We start from the raw sequence: 20,540 nt of genomic DNA, 5'->3' as shown, positions 1-20,540 counted from the left end.
TTTCTATAGGATAGGATTCGTGTTGCTTCCTGCCCCCAATATATATCTGCGGAAATGTATGGTCCTAGCGACTTACAGATCTCAAATGTCGTCTTCACATCCGTCGCGGAGTGTGAAGCGAAACACAGAGTTTGCTTCGCTAAAGCGTGGCACTCAGGATGTTACTGAGTGTCATGCTCTGTTGAACTGCTTCGAGGCCGCGCCCTCCCTCTTGAGCATTCATATCTAAGAAAAATCTCAAATCTTTATGCAAACATAATGAATGAGACCTCTTAAAAGAACTCCTTGGCTATAATGCCAGGGTTTTCTTGGACATGAACCAGTCTGGTCTTTTACGGAACACCGCAGATTGTCGAGAGTGTGAAGCGAACACAGAGTTGCTTCGCTAAAGCGTGGCACTCAGGATGTTACTGAGTGTCATGTTCTGTTGAAATGCTTCCGAGGCCGCGCCCTCACTTCTTGAGCATTCATATTAAGAAAAATCTCAAATCTTTATGCCAACATAATGAATGAGACCTCTTAAAAGAACTCCTTGGCTATAATGCCAGGGTGTTCTTGGACATGAACCAGTCTGGTCTTTTTACGGAGCACCGCAGATTGTCCGTTGACCTTGACTTTCTATAGTTTTTATCAAGATAAAACTTGAGAGACCCTACAGGGCACAGGACTCTAATGCCCTTGCCCAATAATTTGTGCCATACCCTTGGTCTCCAAGCCTTCGGGTCAAGGGTTAGACAGGTTTTCGTTCTTATCAAGAACGGAAGGCTTAGAGGACAGACCGCATTATGTCCTTTGAAAGCCAAAACCTCTGAAGATGGCTAAAACCTCACTAACCCTCTTTGCCGTGGCTAGTGCGGTAGAATATTAGCCTTTCTGGTCACGTGTATTAAGTTCGCAGAAAGATAGGTTTCGAAATGCTTTTGGCATCAGAAACTCAGACTACGTCTAAGTTCCATGCCGGAACCTTTGATCCAGAGAATTTCAAGATCTCCACAGACCTCAAAGATCGTGAAGCTTTGTTGTTTGACAGAACCGAATCTCTGAGCCTAGAGGCCGTCAACAACATATTTGCATATTCTACAATAGTTAGGACTTCTAGCTTATCTCTACTTCAGACGGAAGATAGAACCATAAGGAAATTCACAGAGTCGAGTTGGAGGAATATCATTTCCCTTCACTTACTCCAGAAACGGCCTCCTCCGATTGAACACTGAAAATAGCAGCCTGCTTTGCCTTGGCCAAGAGACTGCCATCTCTTGAAGATCTTATCGCTATGTACCGTTGAAGACGAAGGTAGATATTTGAATGCAACCTACGTCTTCACAGACGAATCGAGAGAAGGATTCTCAAGATTCTGAACCTGTGCTTACAAATGACTGAAAACGCTAACCGCTATTTCATTGCTGTCCGGTGAGAAGTCGTAGTTGCATGAAAAGCGGGGCGTTCTTCAGTAATGAAAACACAGGGGAAAAGCCGCCTGAAGGACTGCTTCTCATGGGCTGAACATTTGGAAGTAGAGCTGTCAGGTCGGAGAGTAGGCGATGTCTTTATGACATATCTGTTAATTCGGGATGAACAATGAACAATTGTACACCTACGAATATGAGATATTTTAAAGACAAACTCAGATGTCTGCAAAATCATTCGCATTATCAGTGCGATGCAGCGGGAGACTTGTACAGACTTCTGTTACCGTGCGGTAAACAGTAAATGAATAAGTCTAAGAGATATCTCTGTTGAAAAAAAAAAAAAATTCTCTGCAATATCGAAGGCGATGGAATCTATCGTCACAGCAGTAGATGGTCCTTCATAATTGCGAGAATACCCCTTTAATCAGAGACCTAAGTCCAAGATTGTTGGGCAGAGATACGGTTCGGTAGTCAATCAAAGCAGGGGAGAGAGAGAGACATAAACAACCGTGCATCTCGGAGGCCCCAGCTGATACTGAGCGGCTATCAGGCAGTGGCACAGCAGTTCAATACGCAGTAGCAGAGCCTGAGCTCCCGCTGACTCGTCATCCTGAGTTGCCAGGTAATCCATATTCCACAAAGGAATGCGTTCGGCTAGAACCACCGAGCATAAAAGATATGCTCGAGCAATTATATTTATGGCGAAACGAATTTTCGGTAAATATAAAAGTTGAAATGGTGTTGTCGTGACAAAACCATAAGTATATAAAATTGAAACAAACTCCTGGGAGGTTGCAGGCAACCCCGAGTTGCAGTTCAATTAGAATACTTCTCGTCTAAGTCGCAATCCGTAGAAAAACTAGGATATGCGCCTACCCCTCGACAATTCAACTGCTTAGTGGAATCATGTCGCGAGGTTAATATAAGTAGTATATTTATAGGATTCTGAACAACGATCTCCATCCTAAATTCTTTCCTTCAAGAAAACAAAAATAAGGGATTGGAGATCGACACCTTCGATCTCTATCAAAGAGAGTGAAGGAGAATCTTCCTCGAAGGAACGCGTCAATGGTGAACAGAATACTAACTGCCCGAGTTGCCAGCTACTTCCCTTTACGAAGGAATAGGTATGATATTATCGAGCAAAACGGAAACTCTCAGCAGGCGTATTTAAACGAAACAGAATTCGCTAAATCAGAAGCTGAGTTGGTGTTGCGTAACAATACCTGAAGAGTTGTTCTTACTCCGAAAACTCTTGGAAGGTTGAGGAGTGTCAAATAAATAAAACATTAGAACAGTTCTTGTCGGCTTCTATCCGCCGAGGTAAATAGATATGCGTAAATGACTTGACCCATGCGTTAGCAAAATGACGCAAAGGTAAACTACATAAGTATTGTAGTAATTTGAACATCAAATTCTCTACTACATCTTTCCTCGACGAGGAGAGAGAAAGAAAGGGTAAAGGGAAACCGACTGTCCACGTTCTAATGAATGAGACTTTTAAAAGAACTCCTTGACTCTTTGCCAAGACTCTTTGCCAAGAAAAGGGAGTAATATTCGAATAGAGATCATCAAGAGAACCGAGGATCGAAAAGGACCGTTCAATGTTCTTACGATATTGGACATAAGACTTCCTGGATCTAGTCTACAAGTCTTTTTCTTACTCCCCGGATGAGCCTCTGAAAATGAATGAGAGCTCTTCCGAAATTTGTTAATGAGTTTATCCGCTTAAACGATAAAAACGGTAAAATCTATGACAATGAGAACTACCCCATTTATGAGGGGTCCCCCACTTAAATGACAATGGGGAAAACGTCCTGACTTGACAAAACTATTAGCACTTTGCTAATAGGGGAAAACCCTTTAACATGACCGAAAGTCACCCAGGAATCCGAGTATATAATCTTCCCGATTCTCAAAGAAATCGATGAAGGGAGGAGAGGATCGAAGAAAAAATTCGGGTATGTCCTTCGCGCTACTCCGAATCCTTTTTAAAAATTTCTGTAAAGAAATGTCCTCAACACCGCAAATAAGACGCCTTCAACAAGTCTTTTCTCTCGCAAAGCGTCCTGCCGAGCTTCCACCGAAGCGTCCTGGCGAATGTCCACAAAAGCGTCCTCATAAGCGTCCTGCTGAGCGTCCTCAAAAGCGTCCTGCTGAGCGTCCTCAAAAGCGTCCTGCCGAGCGTCCTCAAAAGCGTCCTGCTTAGCGTCCTGGAAAGCGTCCTGCTGAGCGTCCTCAAAAAACGTCCTGCTTAGCTACGAGCGTGTCTGAGCAGAGAACACCAAGTCTTCTGAACGACGTTCCAGAGAGGAACTCGTTGAGCGCCTTGATGCATGCAAGGCCCGCCAAGAGGCGTCCTGGCGAGCGACCTTGCCAACATCTCAATGTTATGACGAACCGCGTTTTGCGTATGACGTTGAATATTTTTAAGGGACGTCCTCATGCGAGTCGCCATGGAGAGCCGCACGCTGCTCCTGAAGAGTGTGAACACTAAAGGAAGACGTATGGCTTTCGTCTTCCGCAAGGTGCTTGCGAGGCGTCCTGGAGAATGTCTCTACTTACAGGACGTCGAGCACCTCCAAAGCTTCCTCACGTCTAAATTGCCCCCTTCTTATGCAGACCAGAGACATAAGTTGTTTGACTGTGCAAAGCAGCGTTGCCGGCCGTCAAACTTATCACTTGCTTGCTTTTTCGAAGTAAAGCGAACGTTACATAACGTATACGGAGCGCCATGAGGAGAGGAGACGAATACTGAGTTGCTCCTCCAAAGGTGAATCAAGAATGTCCTTGATTACCAAATTCTTTTGGAATGCTAGCGAGGTGAAAACAGCTCTAACTTCATGAGCGTTCACTGGTCGCAGGAGGCTCAAATCACTCTTCTGGCAAGATGAATGAGCCCCTTATAATGTAAAATGATGTTCATAGCGTTCACTCACAGGAGAAATTCCTGGCAAGATGAGACCTCCTTAATAATGTATAAATGATGTATACATGAGCGTTCACGGTCGCAGGAGGCTCAAATCACTCTTCTGGCAAGATGATGAGCCTCCTTAAATGTCCCTTAGGAAAAGAGCCAGTGCATTCTTCTAAAGGGAAAATGTGGTCTCTTTACTCTTTCATCCTCTCGTGACGAGAGAGAGGCGTGAAGCGTCCTCTTCTCTAAAGCTTCTTTAGGGGGCGCGAGTCCTTCCGAGAACTCCAACCCCTGTGTGGGGAGGACGCCTCGGAGGACGAGAAGCAATCCTTCAAGATTCGTGCACGTGCTCGATCTTCGGCAGCCTGGAAGCGACAACAGGACCTGCCGAAAGGAAGCCAGATCAGCATGAAAAACCCGTAACCCTCCTTCGGCTTTTGACATGCCCTCTCCCTGGTTTCCTGGGGAGTCCGACAGAGGTCTAGGCCTAGAGGCGTTATGGGGCCGATCTGACGTTCCCTCCTAACAGAGAGAGGACGTGAAGCGTCCCTTCTCTAAAGCTTCTTAGAGGGCGCGAGTCCTTCCGAGAGCTCCAACCCTTGCGCGGGAGGACGCCTCGGAGGACGAGAAGCAATCCTTCAAGATTCGTGCACGTGCACGATCTTTAGCAGCCTGGGAAGCGTCAACAGGTTCTGCCGAAGGGACGCCAGATCGGTGGGGAGCCCCCGTAACCCTCTTGCGGCTTTCGACATGCCCTCTCCCTGAGTCCTGGGAGTCCGACAGAGGTCCAGGCCTAGAGGCATTATGGGGCCGATCTGACGCCCCCTCCACAACACAAGGGGCACTACACTTCACAACACTGATTGGAGAGCGAGCACTTTAGTCTAAGATTACTTGATGTAATCCTCTAGCAGACACTTCTTCTAGGCCCGTAAGCCTACCACAGGGTTAGGCAAAATAAAAACTACAGGAGGTTAGAAGGTTCATTATTTCTAACTTCTGTTTACTGTGGAGGAAAACTCCTGATTCTAACACGCTCTAAAATGCGTACATGAAACCTGCTTCTTCCGTAATCAGTCACACATTACACTAATTACTTGAACTTATGCAAAGAAAACATGTAAATGTCATATCTACTAAGTGGAGTGTCTACCGAAAGTTCCGGTAGCCTCACCTTACCATGCAGACAACAAAGTCTGAACTAGGTTAACTAGCTTCAGACATCAAATGCAATGAAAAAATTTACGATAGCGTATGCCTAGCCACAAATCCAAGATAATCGAAAGAATAATTAGGATACTTAAGCGGCTAATTGAAGTTTTCAAAATCCTAGGCGGAGGTCTGTAAACAGTTGTTTACCGACCGGCGACAGAAAAAATATGAAATAGAAAATGGGAATAGTTCCTGATATCCGCCTCCCACGGCGGGAATGGGTACTACCACCTGGGCCCGGCCGCCCACTGCGTGTGCCGCGAATTTTTAAATTCTGTCGGACTTCAGAAATACAGCTATATATATCGTCAGGTAAGTTTCATGAACAAAATATTGATTCACTTTCAAATATTACAGTTCTGTAAAAATTTAATATATCCAGCAAAATTTCAATAACATAATTTTTTCTTCTTAAACAATGTTCCACCCAAGCCAACTTTCCGCAGATAAACAATTCTTAGGACGCCGCGATGCCCTCTTAAAAGCAGTACCCTGAAGAAATGATACCAAACAGGCTATTAGCTGTCATTTGCAAAGCAGGCAATCCAGGAACAGTATGCATTTTCCTTGGAGCTCATTGGCTGTACACTTTGAGTTGATTGGTTGAAACCCGAGTCGCATCTCGCGAAGATGGAATTGTGGGTATCGCGCATCTCTCTCTGAACAGCCTCATTGCGTAGAGTTACTGATATATGCAGACGTAATCTCAAACCTGTGTTTTACATATCAACAAGTATCCGTGTGAATTGTGCCGAAAATGGCTCCTAAAAAGCAGCCTGCTCCTTCTAAGGCTTCTGAAAAAGAGCCTCAGAAAAAGAAGACCATAATGAAGTTCAACGAGGTGAAAGTTCTTGATACGTTGAAGAGGGACAATTGTTAGCCTCCACTTTAACGTGAATGACAGCACGGTGAGATACATTACAAAAAAAAGAAAGCAAAATCAGAAAGTGTAAGCATGACCTACTTTGGTACAGCAAAAGCAGTATCAACAGTGAAAGATAAAAAAATCGTACAGATGAAATCTGCACTCGCATACAGGATCAAAGACTGCCGTAAGAAGAACGTGCCCCTTGACTCCACCATCATAAGCGAGAGAGCACAATACTTCAACCAGCAGCTATCACCTGCTATGGAAGGCAGCTATGTAGAGGAAAGGCGGCAATCTAGAGGCACAGGAAAGCGATGAATAAGGGGAACTAGAATTCTTGGGTTTTGATGAACCTGCACCTGAAGAGGATAATGTTCACGTATGTTGTACGCACTAGTGTAACAAATTTTTTAATGTGCATACATATTTCCCTGGTAGACTTTGCTAGTAGAAAGTCGTCTACATTTAGTGACAGCTTCTGACCCAGCTCTTGAAAGGCCTTTAGCTCGAGATAGTCTGCACAGTCAAAAGCCTGTCAGGGCCAGAGTGGACACGTTTCGATAAAAGCCCCTGAAGTGTGGTTGTCTGGACAGACTTGGAATCGACAGAAGGAGTCTTGGATGGTCTAACAAGAGATTAACAAGGTCCGGGTACCATTCCTTGTGAGGTCAGAAGGGGTCATCTTGACATTCTGGTGCGAGTGGAACTTCTTTTGAAGTTTCCTGATCATCCCAAAATGAGGGAAGGCATATAGTATGTCTAGATTTGACCAATCTACCATCATGGCGTCTGTCACCCAGGCTGGCAGGTCTGGAAAAGGAGCACAGAAAAGCAGAAAACGATGGTTTTGGACGTCACAAACAAATTCAATTTCAGTTCCCCCCCACAACTTCTGACGTTCGGCACATACTCGACAGTCCAGTACCCACTCTATTGGGAATAAGGTAGTTCCAATTATTGCCAGGGGTTCTGTTCTGACAACCTGATGTTAAGCGAAAATCGTCGATAACTGAAAAGCGATGATTTCTGGTGCTGATAACTGGCTAATAAAAGAGGGCTGATATGACAATTTGTCCAAAATTGCATTTTTCCTAACTATACAAACCTGAGGTCCTTTTACAATAGGAAGGTACTAGCGGCAGCTGGATAGGTCGTAAGCTTCGAACAAGGGGTTCGGTTAGTTAACTGCTTGTCCGACAGGCGCGCGCGCGCAACTGGGAGGTAAACAAATCACTTTTGCTTTGGCCAAGCAAAAACTGCAGAGTGAGGGGGGGGTGGCATGAGGTGGGGCTATGTGTAAAAGGACCTCAGGTTTGTATAGTTAGGAAAATGCAATTTTGGACAAATTGTCATTTGTTCCGACACGGCATACAAACCTTCGTCCTTTTACAATAGGAAGACTCACTTTCTTGGTGGGTGGAATCTGAGTCTTTTGTGAACAGACTGGTGTTCGCCCAACCTTGGAGCCTCCCTGGTCGTAAGAGCGAGGGAGGGATCCAAGCCTCTGTCCGATTGATCGGGGTGTGCACCGCAGGATCAATGGTCAGACCTCTGGACCGAGTACTAAGAGAGAGGCAAGCGTATCTCTTCGTACCAGCAATGTAAGAACTTGTTCCTGTACAGGAGCAAATATAAAGTCATGGATTTGACTCCTGTAGGCATCCACTTCCCCCCCTTGTAGGAGGAAGTGGTGGATATTCTGCTCCCATCCCTAGTGAAAGGGATAGGATGGGGCTCTGTCATATAGCTCACCTGCATCTCGTCCTCATCCAGCGTAGTGACGACCGTGGCCCTCTGCCCATAGGTAGAGGAGGAGGAAAAGACGGGAAGAGGGAGCCAGTCACTCACTCATTCCACATCCATCCCCACAGTCACACCAGGACTCGATGCTGTTTTTCAGCCTGCGAGGGTCTGGGTTTGCTACACAACTTGTTTGAGCAGCCACCACGGGTCCCAAGGAAAAGGTATCCAAGGACCTGTGGGCAATATCCCGAAGGTAGAAGGCCGTAAAGGTAGTCTGGTTAGACCAGACCCCTGCCTTCAGTACCTGCGCCACGGAGAAGTTCTTACGAAACGCCAACGAGGGGCCAATACTTCTGACTTCGTGAGCTCTCGGACGGGACGTACGGATGTCGTCACTACCATCAGCCTCATACGCCCTCCTGATGACCTCACGCAGCCGGAATGAAAGAGTGTTCTTGGATACTCCTTTCTTGGTTACCCCGGTGCTAACGAAGAGGCGTCGACACTCAGGCCTGAGGTGTCGAGTTCTCTTCAGATAGCGTCGTAGCGCCCTCCCAGGACAAAGCAGCATCTCATCCGCATCATTATCGGTGAAGTCCATTAGGGAGGGAATCGTGAAACGACTCGAACCTGTCGTCAGGGATCGACGGGTTTCTGAGTCTTCGCAACGAGTTCGGGACGAAATCGAGCGTCACAGATCCCCATCCCCTGGAATGTCGTACATCATGGGAAAGACCATAAGTTCCCGTACTCTCTTCGCCGATGCCAGGGCCAGCAAGAAGAGGGTCTTGAGGGTCAGATCCCTGTCTGACGACTCTCGGAGTGGCTCGAACGGCGTTCGAGTCAACTCCTAAGGACGAGAGTCACATCCCACGCAGGGAGCCTGAGTCCCCTGGGTGGGCAAGACCTTTCGAAGCTCCTCATGCAAGGAGATCTCGAACGAGTTCGAGATGTCCAATCCCCTCAGTTTCAGGACGAGCGCCAAGGCGGCTCTGTATCCTTTGACTGTGGGGACTGAGAGGAGCTTCTCTCGGCGAAGAAAAACGAGGAAATCCGCTACCTGCTGAAGAGTGGCTCTGAGAGGAGTAGACCCCGTCTTACGACACCAACCACAGAAGACGGCCCACTTCCCCTGGTACACAGCTGCAGAGGACTGACGGACGTTTCCAGCCATCTCTGTTGCTGCGCTACGAGAAAAAGCCTCTCGTTCGCAAGAGATGGTGGATAACAGCCAGCCGTGAAGACGTAGGGACTGGACTGCTCGGTGGTACCGCTCGACGTGTGGCTGGGCGAGAAGGTTGTGGCCAAGGAAGGGGGAATCTCTCTCGGTTCTCCTGCGAGAAGAGCCAGCAGGTCCGGATACCAAATGGCCTGTGGCCATTTGGGAGCCACCAGGATCTCCTGAGATTCGGGGTGACCAGTGCTCGACTGATCACCTTGCGAATCAGGCTGAACGGGGGAAAGGCATAGGCGAAGAGGTTGTCCCACGGGTGTTGAAGAGCGTCCTCTGCAGCTGCCCATGGGTCCGGCACGGCCGAGAAGGAACACCTGGAGCTTCCTGTGTTGCCGGTTGGCGAACAGATCCACGATTTCTGGTTGCCCCCCCATAGGTCGAAGAGCCTTTCCACCACGTCCTGGTGTAGAGACATTCGGTCCCTATCACCTGATCCCGACGGCTGAGCGTGTCTGCTACTACATTCCTCTTCCCTGGAATGTAGCGTGCCGACAGCTCTATTGATGTGCCTCGGCCCACTCGTGCACCTGCCGAGTCAACTGGTACAACGGGAGAGACACTAGGCCCCCCTGTCTGTTGACGTAGGCCACTACCGTGGTGTTGTCGCACATCAACACCACTGAGTGTCTCACCAAGCGGTCCTGGAACTCTTGGAGAGCGAGGAACGCTACCTTGAGTTCCAGTACATTGATGTGAAGGTGCTTGTCGTTCTCGTCCCACACTCCTGAAGTTCAGCAACTCCTCCAGGTGTGCGCCCCATCCCTCGGTCGATGCGTCTGAGAACAGCTGCATGTCCGGGGGGGGAGTGCGCAGAGGCACTCCTCTTAAGAGGTTCCTGTCGTCCAGCCACCAGGCTAGATCCTGCCTTATTTCCGGTGTCAGTGACACTGGAAAGCTTGGGGGATCCGTCGCCTGCGACCAACTCTCCTTTAGCCTCCACTGAAGAGACCGCAGGTGAAGACGCCCGTGAGGGACTAACTTCTCGAGTGACGACAGGTGTCCGATCACGACTTGCCACCGCTGAGCTACCTGCTCCTGTCGAGACAGGAACTGGTTGGCTGCCTCCCTGAATCTGCTGATCCGCGAGTCTGCGGGGAAGACTCGCCCTGCTACCGTGTCGATCAGCATACCCAGGTACTTCATCCTCTGCTTGGGCTCGAGATCGGACTTTTCGAAGTTCACAACGATCCCCAGATCGCGACAGAACTCGAGCAGTCGATCCCTGTCCTGTAGCAACTGCGAGCGGGAGCTCGCCAGGACTAACCTGATCGTGAGATACCTCGTCAGACGTATCCCGTGCGAATGGGCCCAAGCAGACACCAGAGTGAATACTCGCGTGAACACCTGTGGGGCGGTTGAGAGACCGAAGCAAAGTGCCCTGAATTGGTACACCGTCCCGTCGAGGATGAAGCGGAGGTACTTTCTGGAGGACTGATGAATGGGTATTTGGAAATACGCATCCTTCAAGTCCACCGAAAGCATGAAATCGTTCTCCCTGATGGAGTCGAGCACTGAGCGTGCCGTCTCCATCGTGAACCGGGTCTGGCGAACAACCCGGTTCAGGGGAGAGAGATCTATCACCGGGCGCCAGCCTCCCGTAGACTTTTCCACCAGGAAGAGTCGGCTGTAAAAGCCCGGTGACTGATCCGTGACGATTTCTACAGCTCTCTTGCTCAGCATGGTCTTGATCTCCTGTCTCAGTGCTACGTCCTTCGATGACCCTGGAACGTACGACTGCTGTTGGACCGGGTTGGAGGTGAGGGGTGGCCGAGATTCGAAGGGTAATAGATATCCGTCCCGAAGGACATCTACAATCCAGGTCTCGGTGCCGTAGCGCTGCCAAGTTGCCCAATGGCTGGCCAGGCGGACACCCCCCACTTCCGGCAGCAGGTGAGAGGGAAACGCCGTCCCTAGCGTTTCCCCCCTTTCTTCGACTTCTTCCCAGAGCCTCCATGGGAGGAGGAGGGCTGGGAGGAGGGCTGGTTACGGCTCCCCTTGTTAGAAGTCGAAGAAGACAGAGTCTTTCTCCGGGGCTTCGACGCAGCTACCGTCTTGGCCACCGAGGAAGCGCTAGCCGAGCTCTTAGACTTGGCCGCAGTCCGAGGCTGCCCAGAAGCCTTCGAGACTGCCTGGTGTACCAGACGGTCACTGTCGTCAGTGCGCCGTCTGTCCACCGCAGCGTCCACCATCTCTCCTGGAAAGAGAGACGTGGAACTCCGTAAAGGTCCGTTGCGAAGTCCCAACGCCGCTTTCACGCCCGGCCGCCCTGGAAACCCGAGTAAGGACGGCGTCCCTTCGTCGGAGAACCAGGTTGGCCCACAGGTTCACCGTCTGGTGGGCAAGGAAGGAGCTCTTCCTCCAGACTGGCAAAGTCTCCTAAAGGCCGAGTCATCTTCAGGAGAAATTCCCCCGGAGTTGGCTGCGACCTTAGATACTGTGAGGGACCACAGATCTAGCCAGGAGACGGCCTGGAAAGCTGCCATGGCGGTAGATTCCAGGCCGAGTGCCTCTTGCTGCGAGAACCATAGGTTCTCGGACAGGAGCTGCTGCAGAGACACACCCGGAGTCAGCCTGGCTAACTCCGGGTTCACCTGTTTGGGCGGCATCGGGTCTTCAGATGGCACGTAAAACCGCCGCTGTCGCAGCAGAGGAGGTGGAAGCAGCTTGCTCGAGACCTGCTAGCCTTGAGCGAACCGTCTTGGTCCGAAACAAGCGATTCAACCTGGTCCAGCACTGAGTCAGCAAGCTCGGAAACGCGGCAAACCCACCGTCGGTCTGGGTTCCCTCTTCGGGCCCCAGAACGACTCGAGCCGGGACGTGGGCTCGATGGTGGGAGCGGCGATCCTTCCCCGAGGTCGTTGTGCTGACGAATCAGCGCAATAACCTCGGCAAGTTCCTCTGGATCTCAGGAGTGACTGCGTCCTGCGGAGTCGGACCATCCAGTCCTTCAAACAGGAGCATCTCCCGAGACCCTCCTCCCTCAAGGGGAGGAACAGCGACAGACCCCTCTCGGTCTCCTCCAACCACCTGTGCGTACGACCTGGCTGGTCCGAGAACCGTGCCTGGTACGTACGACGACGTGGTGGGATCCTGAGGGGCGCACCCCTCACGATCACTCCTCAATACCTCGCCCCCTCCCGGTGTAACCCGAGGAGGTTGAAAGGTGTGGGAGAGGCAGACCTGACGCTCCCTCCTCGCTCGCTGGCAGAACCAGCGGGCTTGGAAGACTGCAGGCGATCGTCAACCCGCGGTGGCGATCGAGGCTGCAGACCTAGTCGAGCCGTCTCGCTGTGGAGAACGGCTGGCACCGAGAACAGCGGCCCCGGTCTCGTGTGTCAGAAGAGCTGGTGCCGGTCGCCGTACCCGATCGCTCTCTGTGCGAGTGACAGTCAGGCGACCGCGAGCTCTACTGTCACGGTGAGACCGGTGCGTGTCCTCACGGCGCGTCAGTTCGCTGGTACCAGCCGTGGCTGGTGCCGGCGAACGGGGGGACCTCTTCCCAGCCTCAGCCCGTGGCCGGTCATGGCCCGGGTAGCCAGCTGCTCGCCGCGAGAGCGAGAGCTGGTCTGGTGAGAGTCGCGTGAGCGGCTGTCACCAGTCTTCCGCTCCGTGCCGTGAACCTGACGCTGAGCGGACTCAGAGGTCTGGTTCCTGGCTGCACGGTCGCTGTTAGGCGACCGTACACTCGATAACCTCTCTCGAACGAGAGGCCGAGACGGATCCTGCTGCCGTGGCCGAACCACTACCAGCAGGTGAGGAAGTGCCGGTGTTAGCCGGCACTCCTCTGGTCCCGTAGTCTTCTTCCTCGCGGAAGAAGAGACGGGTCCTGCCCCCGAAGGAGCAGGGTGACCAGCGGAAGAACCCCCCGTCTCACCAGAGCGAGACGGGCCCTTAGAAGTTCCCGAAGGAGACTTCTTAGGGGGGGGTGGGGGGGGGGAGACGACCTTCTTCTTCTTCGGCGGGCGGAGCCTTAGAAGAAGAAGGGGGGGAAAAGAGGCGGCAGACGACGACGACGACGAAGAAGACGATGAAGACGACGACGACGCCTTCCTCCTCCTCTTCTTCTTCTTCGTCAACCTCCTCAGGACCGACGTCAGATCTGTCATCCAGAGCGGAGCCGGGGCTGCTGTGCCGGAAGCAACAGGGCCCGGACGCACCTGTCCGAACAGATCAGCATCGGGAGCAGCGGGGCCGAGAACAGGAACAACGTCAGCAGGTGCAGGCATCACAGGAACAGCAGTAGAGACGGCAGGAGCAGGTACAGTAACGGCAGCAGTGGTGGTCATCAACGTCACGTCCGTGAACGGCGGCTGGGCAGGTACGGCAGGCTGTGCAGGCTGTCCAGTTGGACGGACCAGCGGAACAGACATCCTTGGTACTGGTGGGAGGTCCAGGGGCGAGCTCTTCGGGCACACGAAGTCCGGTCGCGGCAGCACGGCAAACCCAGTTGGCGGCATCACACTCCCCCGTGGTACGGCGACTGGCCCCTGCACCGATGTAGTAGGTATTACAGAGACCGCGTGCGGGGTGTACACCAGGTGAGGAGGTGAAGCGTAGCCAGGTGTTGTAAGGGTCGTGGTGGTGGTCGTAACCGTCGCATGGGTGACCGCCACTGAGCCAGCGAGATGATAGAGCAGCCCCTGGACACTCGGCACGCCCTGCAGCCCCAACGATGCCCACACCTGTCCGAGGTCGTCCTTCGCGGCGAACCGCACCTGAGAAGCAAAAGTCGGGTGATTAGCAGATCCTCTACCCGCATCTCGCGAAGACGAACGGATAGAGGACCCAGAGTACAACTCGACGTCAGGGTATCTTGCGCCCTCCTCCACTCTCGACAAGTCAGGTGAGGAGAAGGACCCAGAAACCCCCCCCGAAGGGGAAGGCGCCAAACGTGGAAGCTGAGCGGGCGGCAGGAAAGAGACGAAGTGTCCGTAACCAAAGGAGTCGCGGGAGCTTCCGACGACTCCTTTGCAGGCCTTCGCTTCTTCCCGCCCCCATACAAAGTCCACTGCGCCTCCGACCAATTATTACACACTTCACAGGGCTCGGCTCGGGTGCATTCGCGCCCCCGACACCGAGCGCACAAAATATGTGGGTCAATTTCCGGGAATGAGCGGCACTTTCCGCATTTACGCCCTTGCGTAACCCGGGCATAGTCTCCGTGGGGTAGCGAGGCGAGGAGATTTGAATAAAGAGAAATGATTGTACTTACAATGATTTTTTCATACACACACACCATATACTCAAGGAAAGCAAACGACGAGAAGCGGGCAGAGAGCGTCGAACACACACGTCTACTCGCTGTGAGGCCGAAAGCAAAGTGGTTTGTTTACCTCCCAGTCGCGCGCTGCGCCTGTCGGACAAGCAGTTAACTACCGAACCCCTTAACCCCTTGTTCGAAAGCTTACGACCTATCCAGCTGCCGCTAGTACCTTCCTATTGTAAAAGGACCGAAGGTTTGTATGCCGTGTCGGAACAAAGCGAACCTCCCCTGGCAGAAGTCGAAAAAGGTAAGAGTCTTTCCTTCCTTCGACGCAATGCACCGTCCTTAGCAGCCGAGAGCCGCTAAACCCAAGCTCCTTGGGTGGGGTGGCCCACAGTTTACCAGTCTTGGTGGGTGAGGGTAAGAAGAAGGCCCGACCCCCAACTGGCATAGCCTTCCCACCCCAGCGTCCACCTTCGGAGTTTTGGGATTATTCTTCAGGTTGGCCGCGACCTTTGGACCCCCACTGTGACGACCACAGGTCCAGCCAGCAGGGACTGCCTGGAAAGGGTCCCCATGGCCGGTGGATTCCAAAGTGCAATGCCATCTTGCCCCTGAGATAAACTAACAGGTTTTCTCTGACAGGAGCTGCTTGCAGACAACACGAAGTTACCTAGCTAGCTCTAGGTAACCTGTTTGGGCGGCAATCGATCCTCTGTTGGTTCGTAGAAAACTTCCTCTGTCGGCAGTAGAGGCGGGGGAAGTACTTAGACGACCTACCGGACCGTACGCCCTCTTGTCTGGAGACAAGGCAAGTCCACCTTAGCCCAGGCACCGAGTCACAAGCTCTGATCGCGGCCAGACCCAAGAAAGTCGTTTTGGGGGTTCCTTCCTTAGGCCCCCAAACCGACTCGAGCCGGGACTGGGGCCCTCCGGAAAGCGAATCCTTCAGAATCGTTGTGTTGAAACGAATCAGGCATGCCTCTACAAAATTCCTCTGGATCCGGGATTGACTGCCCCGTTTGAGGGTTGGAACCCGGTCAAGGCTCCACAAGAACCCGCCTCTCGAAACCCTCCTCCTTCAGAAGGAGGAACGCGACAGACCCTCCCGTCACGCCACTTGCACGGTAACGCTGGTCGGTCTTAAGACCATGCCTGGCTCGTAGGGCGTGTCGCCTCGCCCTTCCCGGTGTAGCCCGAGGAAGTTGAAGGAACCGGAGGGGAAGACCTGACGCTCCCCCTCGCTCACTGGCAGAACTGGTGTGCTTGGGGGGCTGCAGGCGATCGCCAACCCAAGGTAGCGATCGAGCTGCAGGCCTGGTCGCGCGGCTCTCCTGGGGAGAGCGGCTGGACCGAGAACAGCAGCCTCGGTCCCGTGCGTTAAGAGGAGCTGCTGCTGGTCTCCCTACCCATCCGGTCCCGGTGGGAGCGGTGCCTGTCCTCATGACGTGTCGAACCGCTAGAACCAGCCGGGGCTGGTTCCTGCGATCGAGGGGACCTCTTCCCAGCCTCAGCCCGTGACCAGTCTGGGACCGTCATGTCAACCCTGGTAGCCTGCTGGTCGCTACGAGAGCGATCGCTGGCCTGGTGAGAGTCACCTGAGCGGCTCTCGCCAGCCTTCCGCTCCGTAACTCGTTCCTGGCGCCGAGCAAACTCAGAAGCTTGAGCCTTGGCTGCACGGTCACCCGCAGGAGACCGTACACTCGGTACCTCTCACGAACGAAAGGCTGAGCCAGAACCTGGTGTAGAGGTAGGACCTCTAGCAAGAGGCGAGGAAGTACCGGTGGTAGCCGGTACCCCTCTGATCCCCGTCTTCTTCTTCCTTGCGGAAGAGAGACGGGCCCTGCTCCAGGAGGACCAGCGGAAGAACCCCTCGTCCCACCGGAGTGAGACGGGCCCTTAAAAGTTCCTGAAGGAGACTTCTTAGGGGGGGAGGAGGAAGCCTTCTTCTTCCTCGGCTTGGAAGCCTTGGAAGTCGAAGGGGAAGAGGCGGCGGCAGGCTACGACGAAGAAGACAACGACAACACCTTCCTCTTCTTCTTCGTCAGCTCCCTCAGGACAGACGTCAGACCCTCCATCCAGGCCGGAGCCGGGGCTATTGCCGAAGCAACACAGCCCGGCTGCACCTGTCCGGAAGGACCTGCAACTGGGGCAGCAACACCACGGGCAAGAACGACGTTGGCAGGGGCTGGCTCAGGCCAGGCAGGTACGGCAGGAGACGGGGCAGCAGCCAGCGACATCCTGGGTACCGTAGGCAGATCCAAGGGCGAACTCTAAGGGCACCGAAAGTCAGGGGCTGGCAGGGCGATGAACTCGGGTGGAGGAGGCACGCCCCTCCTCGGAACGGCAGCATTCGGGGCCTGTACAGCGGCCGAAGGAGTCACCGACGTCACATGTTGCGTATAGACCAGATGAGGAGGGGCGGCATACCCTGGGGTTGAGACAGTGGTGGTGGTGGTGGTCACCAGTCCATGGGTGACCGGAACAGCACCCACCAGATGATGAAGCAGCCCCTGAACGCTCGGTGTGCCCTGGAGGCCCAGCGAGAACCATACCTGGCCGAGGTCGTCACCCGCAGCAGGAGCACCTGAGGAAGCAAAAGTCGGGTTAGTAGGAGGGGTTACCCCTCGCACAGAGAGGGGGGCGAGCCCACCCCGAGCGAACGGAAGACCCCGAATACAGCTGTACGTCGGGGTATCTCGCTCCCTCCTCTACGCTCAACGGATCGGGCGAAGAGAAGGAACGAGAAACCCCCTCCGATGGGGAAGGAGCCATACGCGGGAGCTGAGCTGGCGGCAGGAAGGAAGACGACGTGTCTATGACCAAAGGAGTCGCCGGAGAGCTTTCCGATGACTCCTTGGCAGGCTTACGTCGCTTCCTCCTAGCTTCGTGCAGCACCCACTGCTCCTCCGACCATGAATTACAAACATCACAGGGCTCGGCCCGAGAGCATTCACGCCCCCGGCACCGAGCACAATTTAAATGGGGATCCACCAGGGCAAACTCTGCGGCTGATGGGGGGGCGCGGGGACAGCTCCAATTCACGAGGATCCATAATAATTAATGTAAAAAAACAAAGAAAGTACACGTACTTACAGTATTCTTTCACACACAAACAAACCAAGTTGAGAAAACAACACAAAGCATACGACGAAGAAGCAGGCAGAGAGCGATGAAGAACACGTCCATCCACCAACGTGGCCGAAAGCAAAGTGGTTCTTTACCTCCCAGTCGCGCGGCGCGCACTGTCGGACAAGCAGTTAGGTAACTACTGAACTCCCTTGTTCGAAGCTTACGATCGTTCCAGCTGCCGCTAGTTACCTTCCTATTGTAAAGGACCGATGGTTTATACTCGTATCGGAACAACTTATAATTGTTTCTTCCCCACCATGACCTTAGAGTGAGCACATGTGGCAGCACATGTAAGAAGTGCTATCACATTGTCTTAATTAGGATTTCTAAATTATATTTCTAAAAATTTTATGATCATACTAAAGCTGCCATCAATTAGGGTAAAAATGCCGAATGGCCAGCCTCCATAGCGTGACCACCTTCCTGAAAAAGTACTTTAACACGTCCTGTAACCCAGGATAGACATTACTACCTAGTAAAGAGCCAGCGTTCATCGAACCAATACCTCAAGAGCTCTTGTACTTTCATACCGAAGTGTTTTCTCCCAAGTCACAAATTAATGCCATACTAATTTCTGATTTTCGGGAAGGTGGTCGTGCTACGGTAGAGGTGACCATTCAGTATTTTACCCTATAATGAGGCGTTCCTTAAATAAAGCCATTTGTTTTAAAGTATCAATAGGGTGTCTTCAATAACCTCATTCATAATGAGGACAATAGGTAGATTTGGCATTGCTCTTCCACCCTCCCGAGACACTCCTTTGACCAAGTAGCTATGCTAGAAGGACTTTAGCAGGGTGCATCAAATTTAAACAAATCCATCCCTATACATGTTGTTACTAGCTATGCTACATCTTCATTCTCATCATAATTTTCTGAAATTAGGTACCTATACCTAATACCTACTAGGGTAAAAAACTGCATGGTACAGGGGTGGACAAAGTACGATCAATGTGTACAACCCCAAGAAAAGTACATTATAACGCGTCCTGACACCAGAGTAGAGGTCTTTAGCTCCGTTTCTCACCAAAAACAAGTCGCGTCTGACGCCCATCTCCGATGTCAGGACGCGTTATAATGTACTTTTTTGGGGGTTGTACACACTGATCGTACATGGTCCACCCCTGTACCATGCGGTTTTTTACCCTGTTAGGTAATACACATCAACTGAAAATTCTGTTGGGTGATTAGGCGCCTGTATGTTGGATTTAGGCTAGTTAAACATTTCCTCCCTTTCTAGCCTAACCCTCAATGATTCCCTCATAGCTACATAGCCTAGTTTAAACAACCTAAGTATGGCAGGTCTCATAGGGAAGAGTTAAACCCCATAACACTTAGCATAGTAACCTACACGTTTTAATAGGCGTAACCTAACTTAGGTAATTAGGCTTAAGGTAGACCACCTCGGTTTGGCCCTTAACTAGGTGGCTAGGGGCTAGAATAACAGCTAAAACTGCCAATGCCCTAAAATACCTGAGGGTAGACTGACTCTGTCCTAGAGTTTCGGGTGAAGGATAAAGGCGAAGGCGTTCAAACATAAACAATGAAAGAGGCAGAGGCGAAACATTTGAATTGTGGCCATGGCTCTGGGAATGGCCTACTTGGTTAACCTACGTCAAGGATACTCACGGGAAACGCCCGGATCCGCATCTTTTGGTGTTCCTTTTTGTTGGTGGGCTTTATAGAAGACATCTCGCTGGTTTTCGCAATCCCGAAGTGACAAACACAAGCCTGAACGAGCTGTGGCCAAATTCCTTGACACTTCTTCAGTGATCAGAATCGCTGTTGCACCCGATCAAAACATCAACAACATTTCATTGTCCCCAACTCATATACGGCATCTTTACGCGCATCCGACGAGCAAATTGCATCAACAAATGGTTCATGGACATATTACTAATACAGTCATGCTGACGACAGATACTAGGAAATACTGACAAAACGATATTTGTTTCTCTAGGGCCACAAAGCACAATGATCATCCGCCATGATTGTTGATAGATGACTTTCACATTGCGCGAGGAAAACTAGTTCCAAAGTGCATGTTTATTTCCATTTATCTTTTGTCCTTTTTTATTCTATGCCTTTTTATGGTTTTTAAAATTCATTTCTTGGATCACCGACACTCGTTATTTTTTTACAGTACCATATAGGATAACTTGTTCTTTTTTATTTTTCATTAAAAAGCGTTTCCTATAATTTAGGACATTTCTGGAGTTATTTCATTAAAGCAATTTGTTAACTCTTCAACACGTGAAAAATGCAAAATTAAATATCAAGAGTTACAAAAACCAGACTAGTTCCAATTAAAGTATGAATTGGATACGTTACCTTCGCTCTGTGTAACAAGTGGCTTTATACCTACATAATTAGCTTTTGGTCATTTGAATGCTGTTTGATCTTGACAAAAAAATGAAAACTACTTTTTGTAGTTTATGCATGCAAAACACACGCGCGCGCACACACACACGCACGCACACACACACACACACACACATATATATATATATATATATATATATATATATACATATATATATATAGTACATATATATATATATATATATATTATATATTATATATATATAGAGTATATATATATATATATATATATATATATATATATAGTTTTTGTCACGAAGGAAAAAAATGCAAAGCGAGATAGCATCACGTTTTATATACTTCGTGATCAAGTTATTCATATATATATATATATATATATATATATATTATATAATATATATATATATATATATATATATAAGATCGTTCGTTCGGTCCAATCGGTTGATAAAAAAAAATATACGTGGGTAATATTCCCTA

The 20,540-nt window shown here is 50.8% G+C and overlaps 1 protein-coding gene across 1 annotated transcript in view; it reads right to left on the bottom strand.

Moving 5' to 3' along the window:
- The window catches only part of LOC135205549 (cullin-3-like), a 130,587-nt gene extending 110,860 nt beyond the window's left edge, over window positions 1–19,727 (bottom strand). The window contains 1 exon segment of the mRNA XM_064236310.1: window positions 19,347–19,727. Coding sequence (XP_064092380.1) covers window positions 19,347–19,409 — 63 coding nt within the window. The 5' untranslated portion in view covers window positions 19,410–19,727.
- Between the last annotated feature and the right edge of the window lie 813 nt (window positions 19,728–20,540).

The sequence above is a fragment of the Macrobrachium nipponense genome, chromosome 24 (genome assembly GCF_015104395.2).
Source record: "Macrobrachium nipponense isolate FS-2020 chromosome 24, ASM1510439v2, whole genome shotgun sequence".
Lineage (NCBI taxonomy): Eukaryota > Metazoa > Arthropoda > Malacostraca > Decapoda > Palaemonidae > Macrobrachium > Macrobrachium nipponense.
The sequence above is the reverse complement of the archived record's forward strand: the minus strand, read 5'-3'. Positions and strand labels throughout refer to the sequence as shown.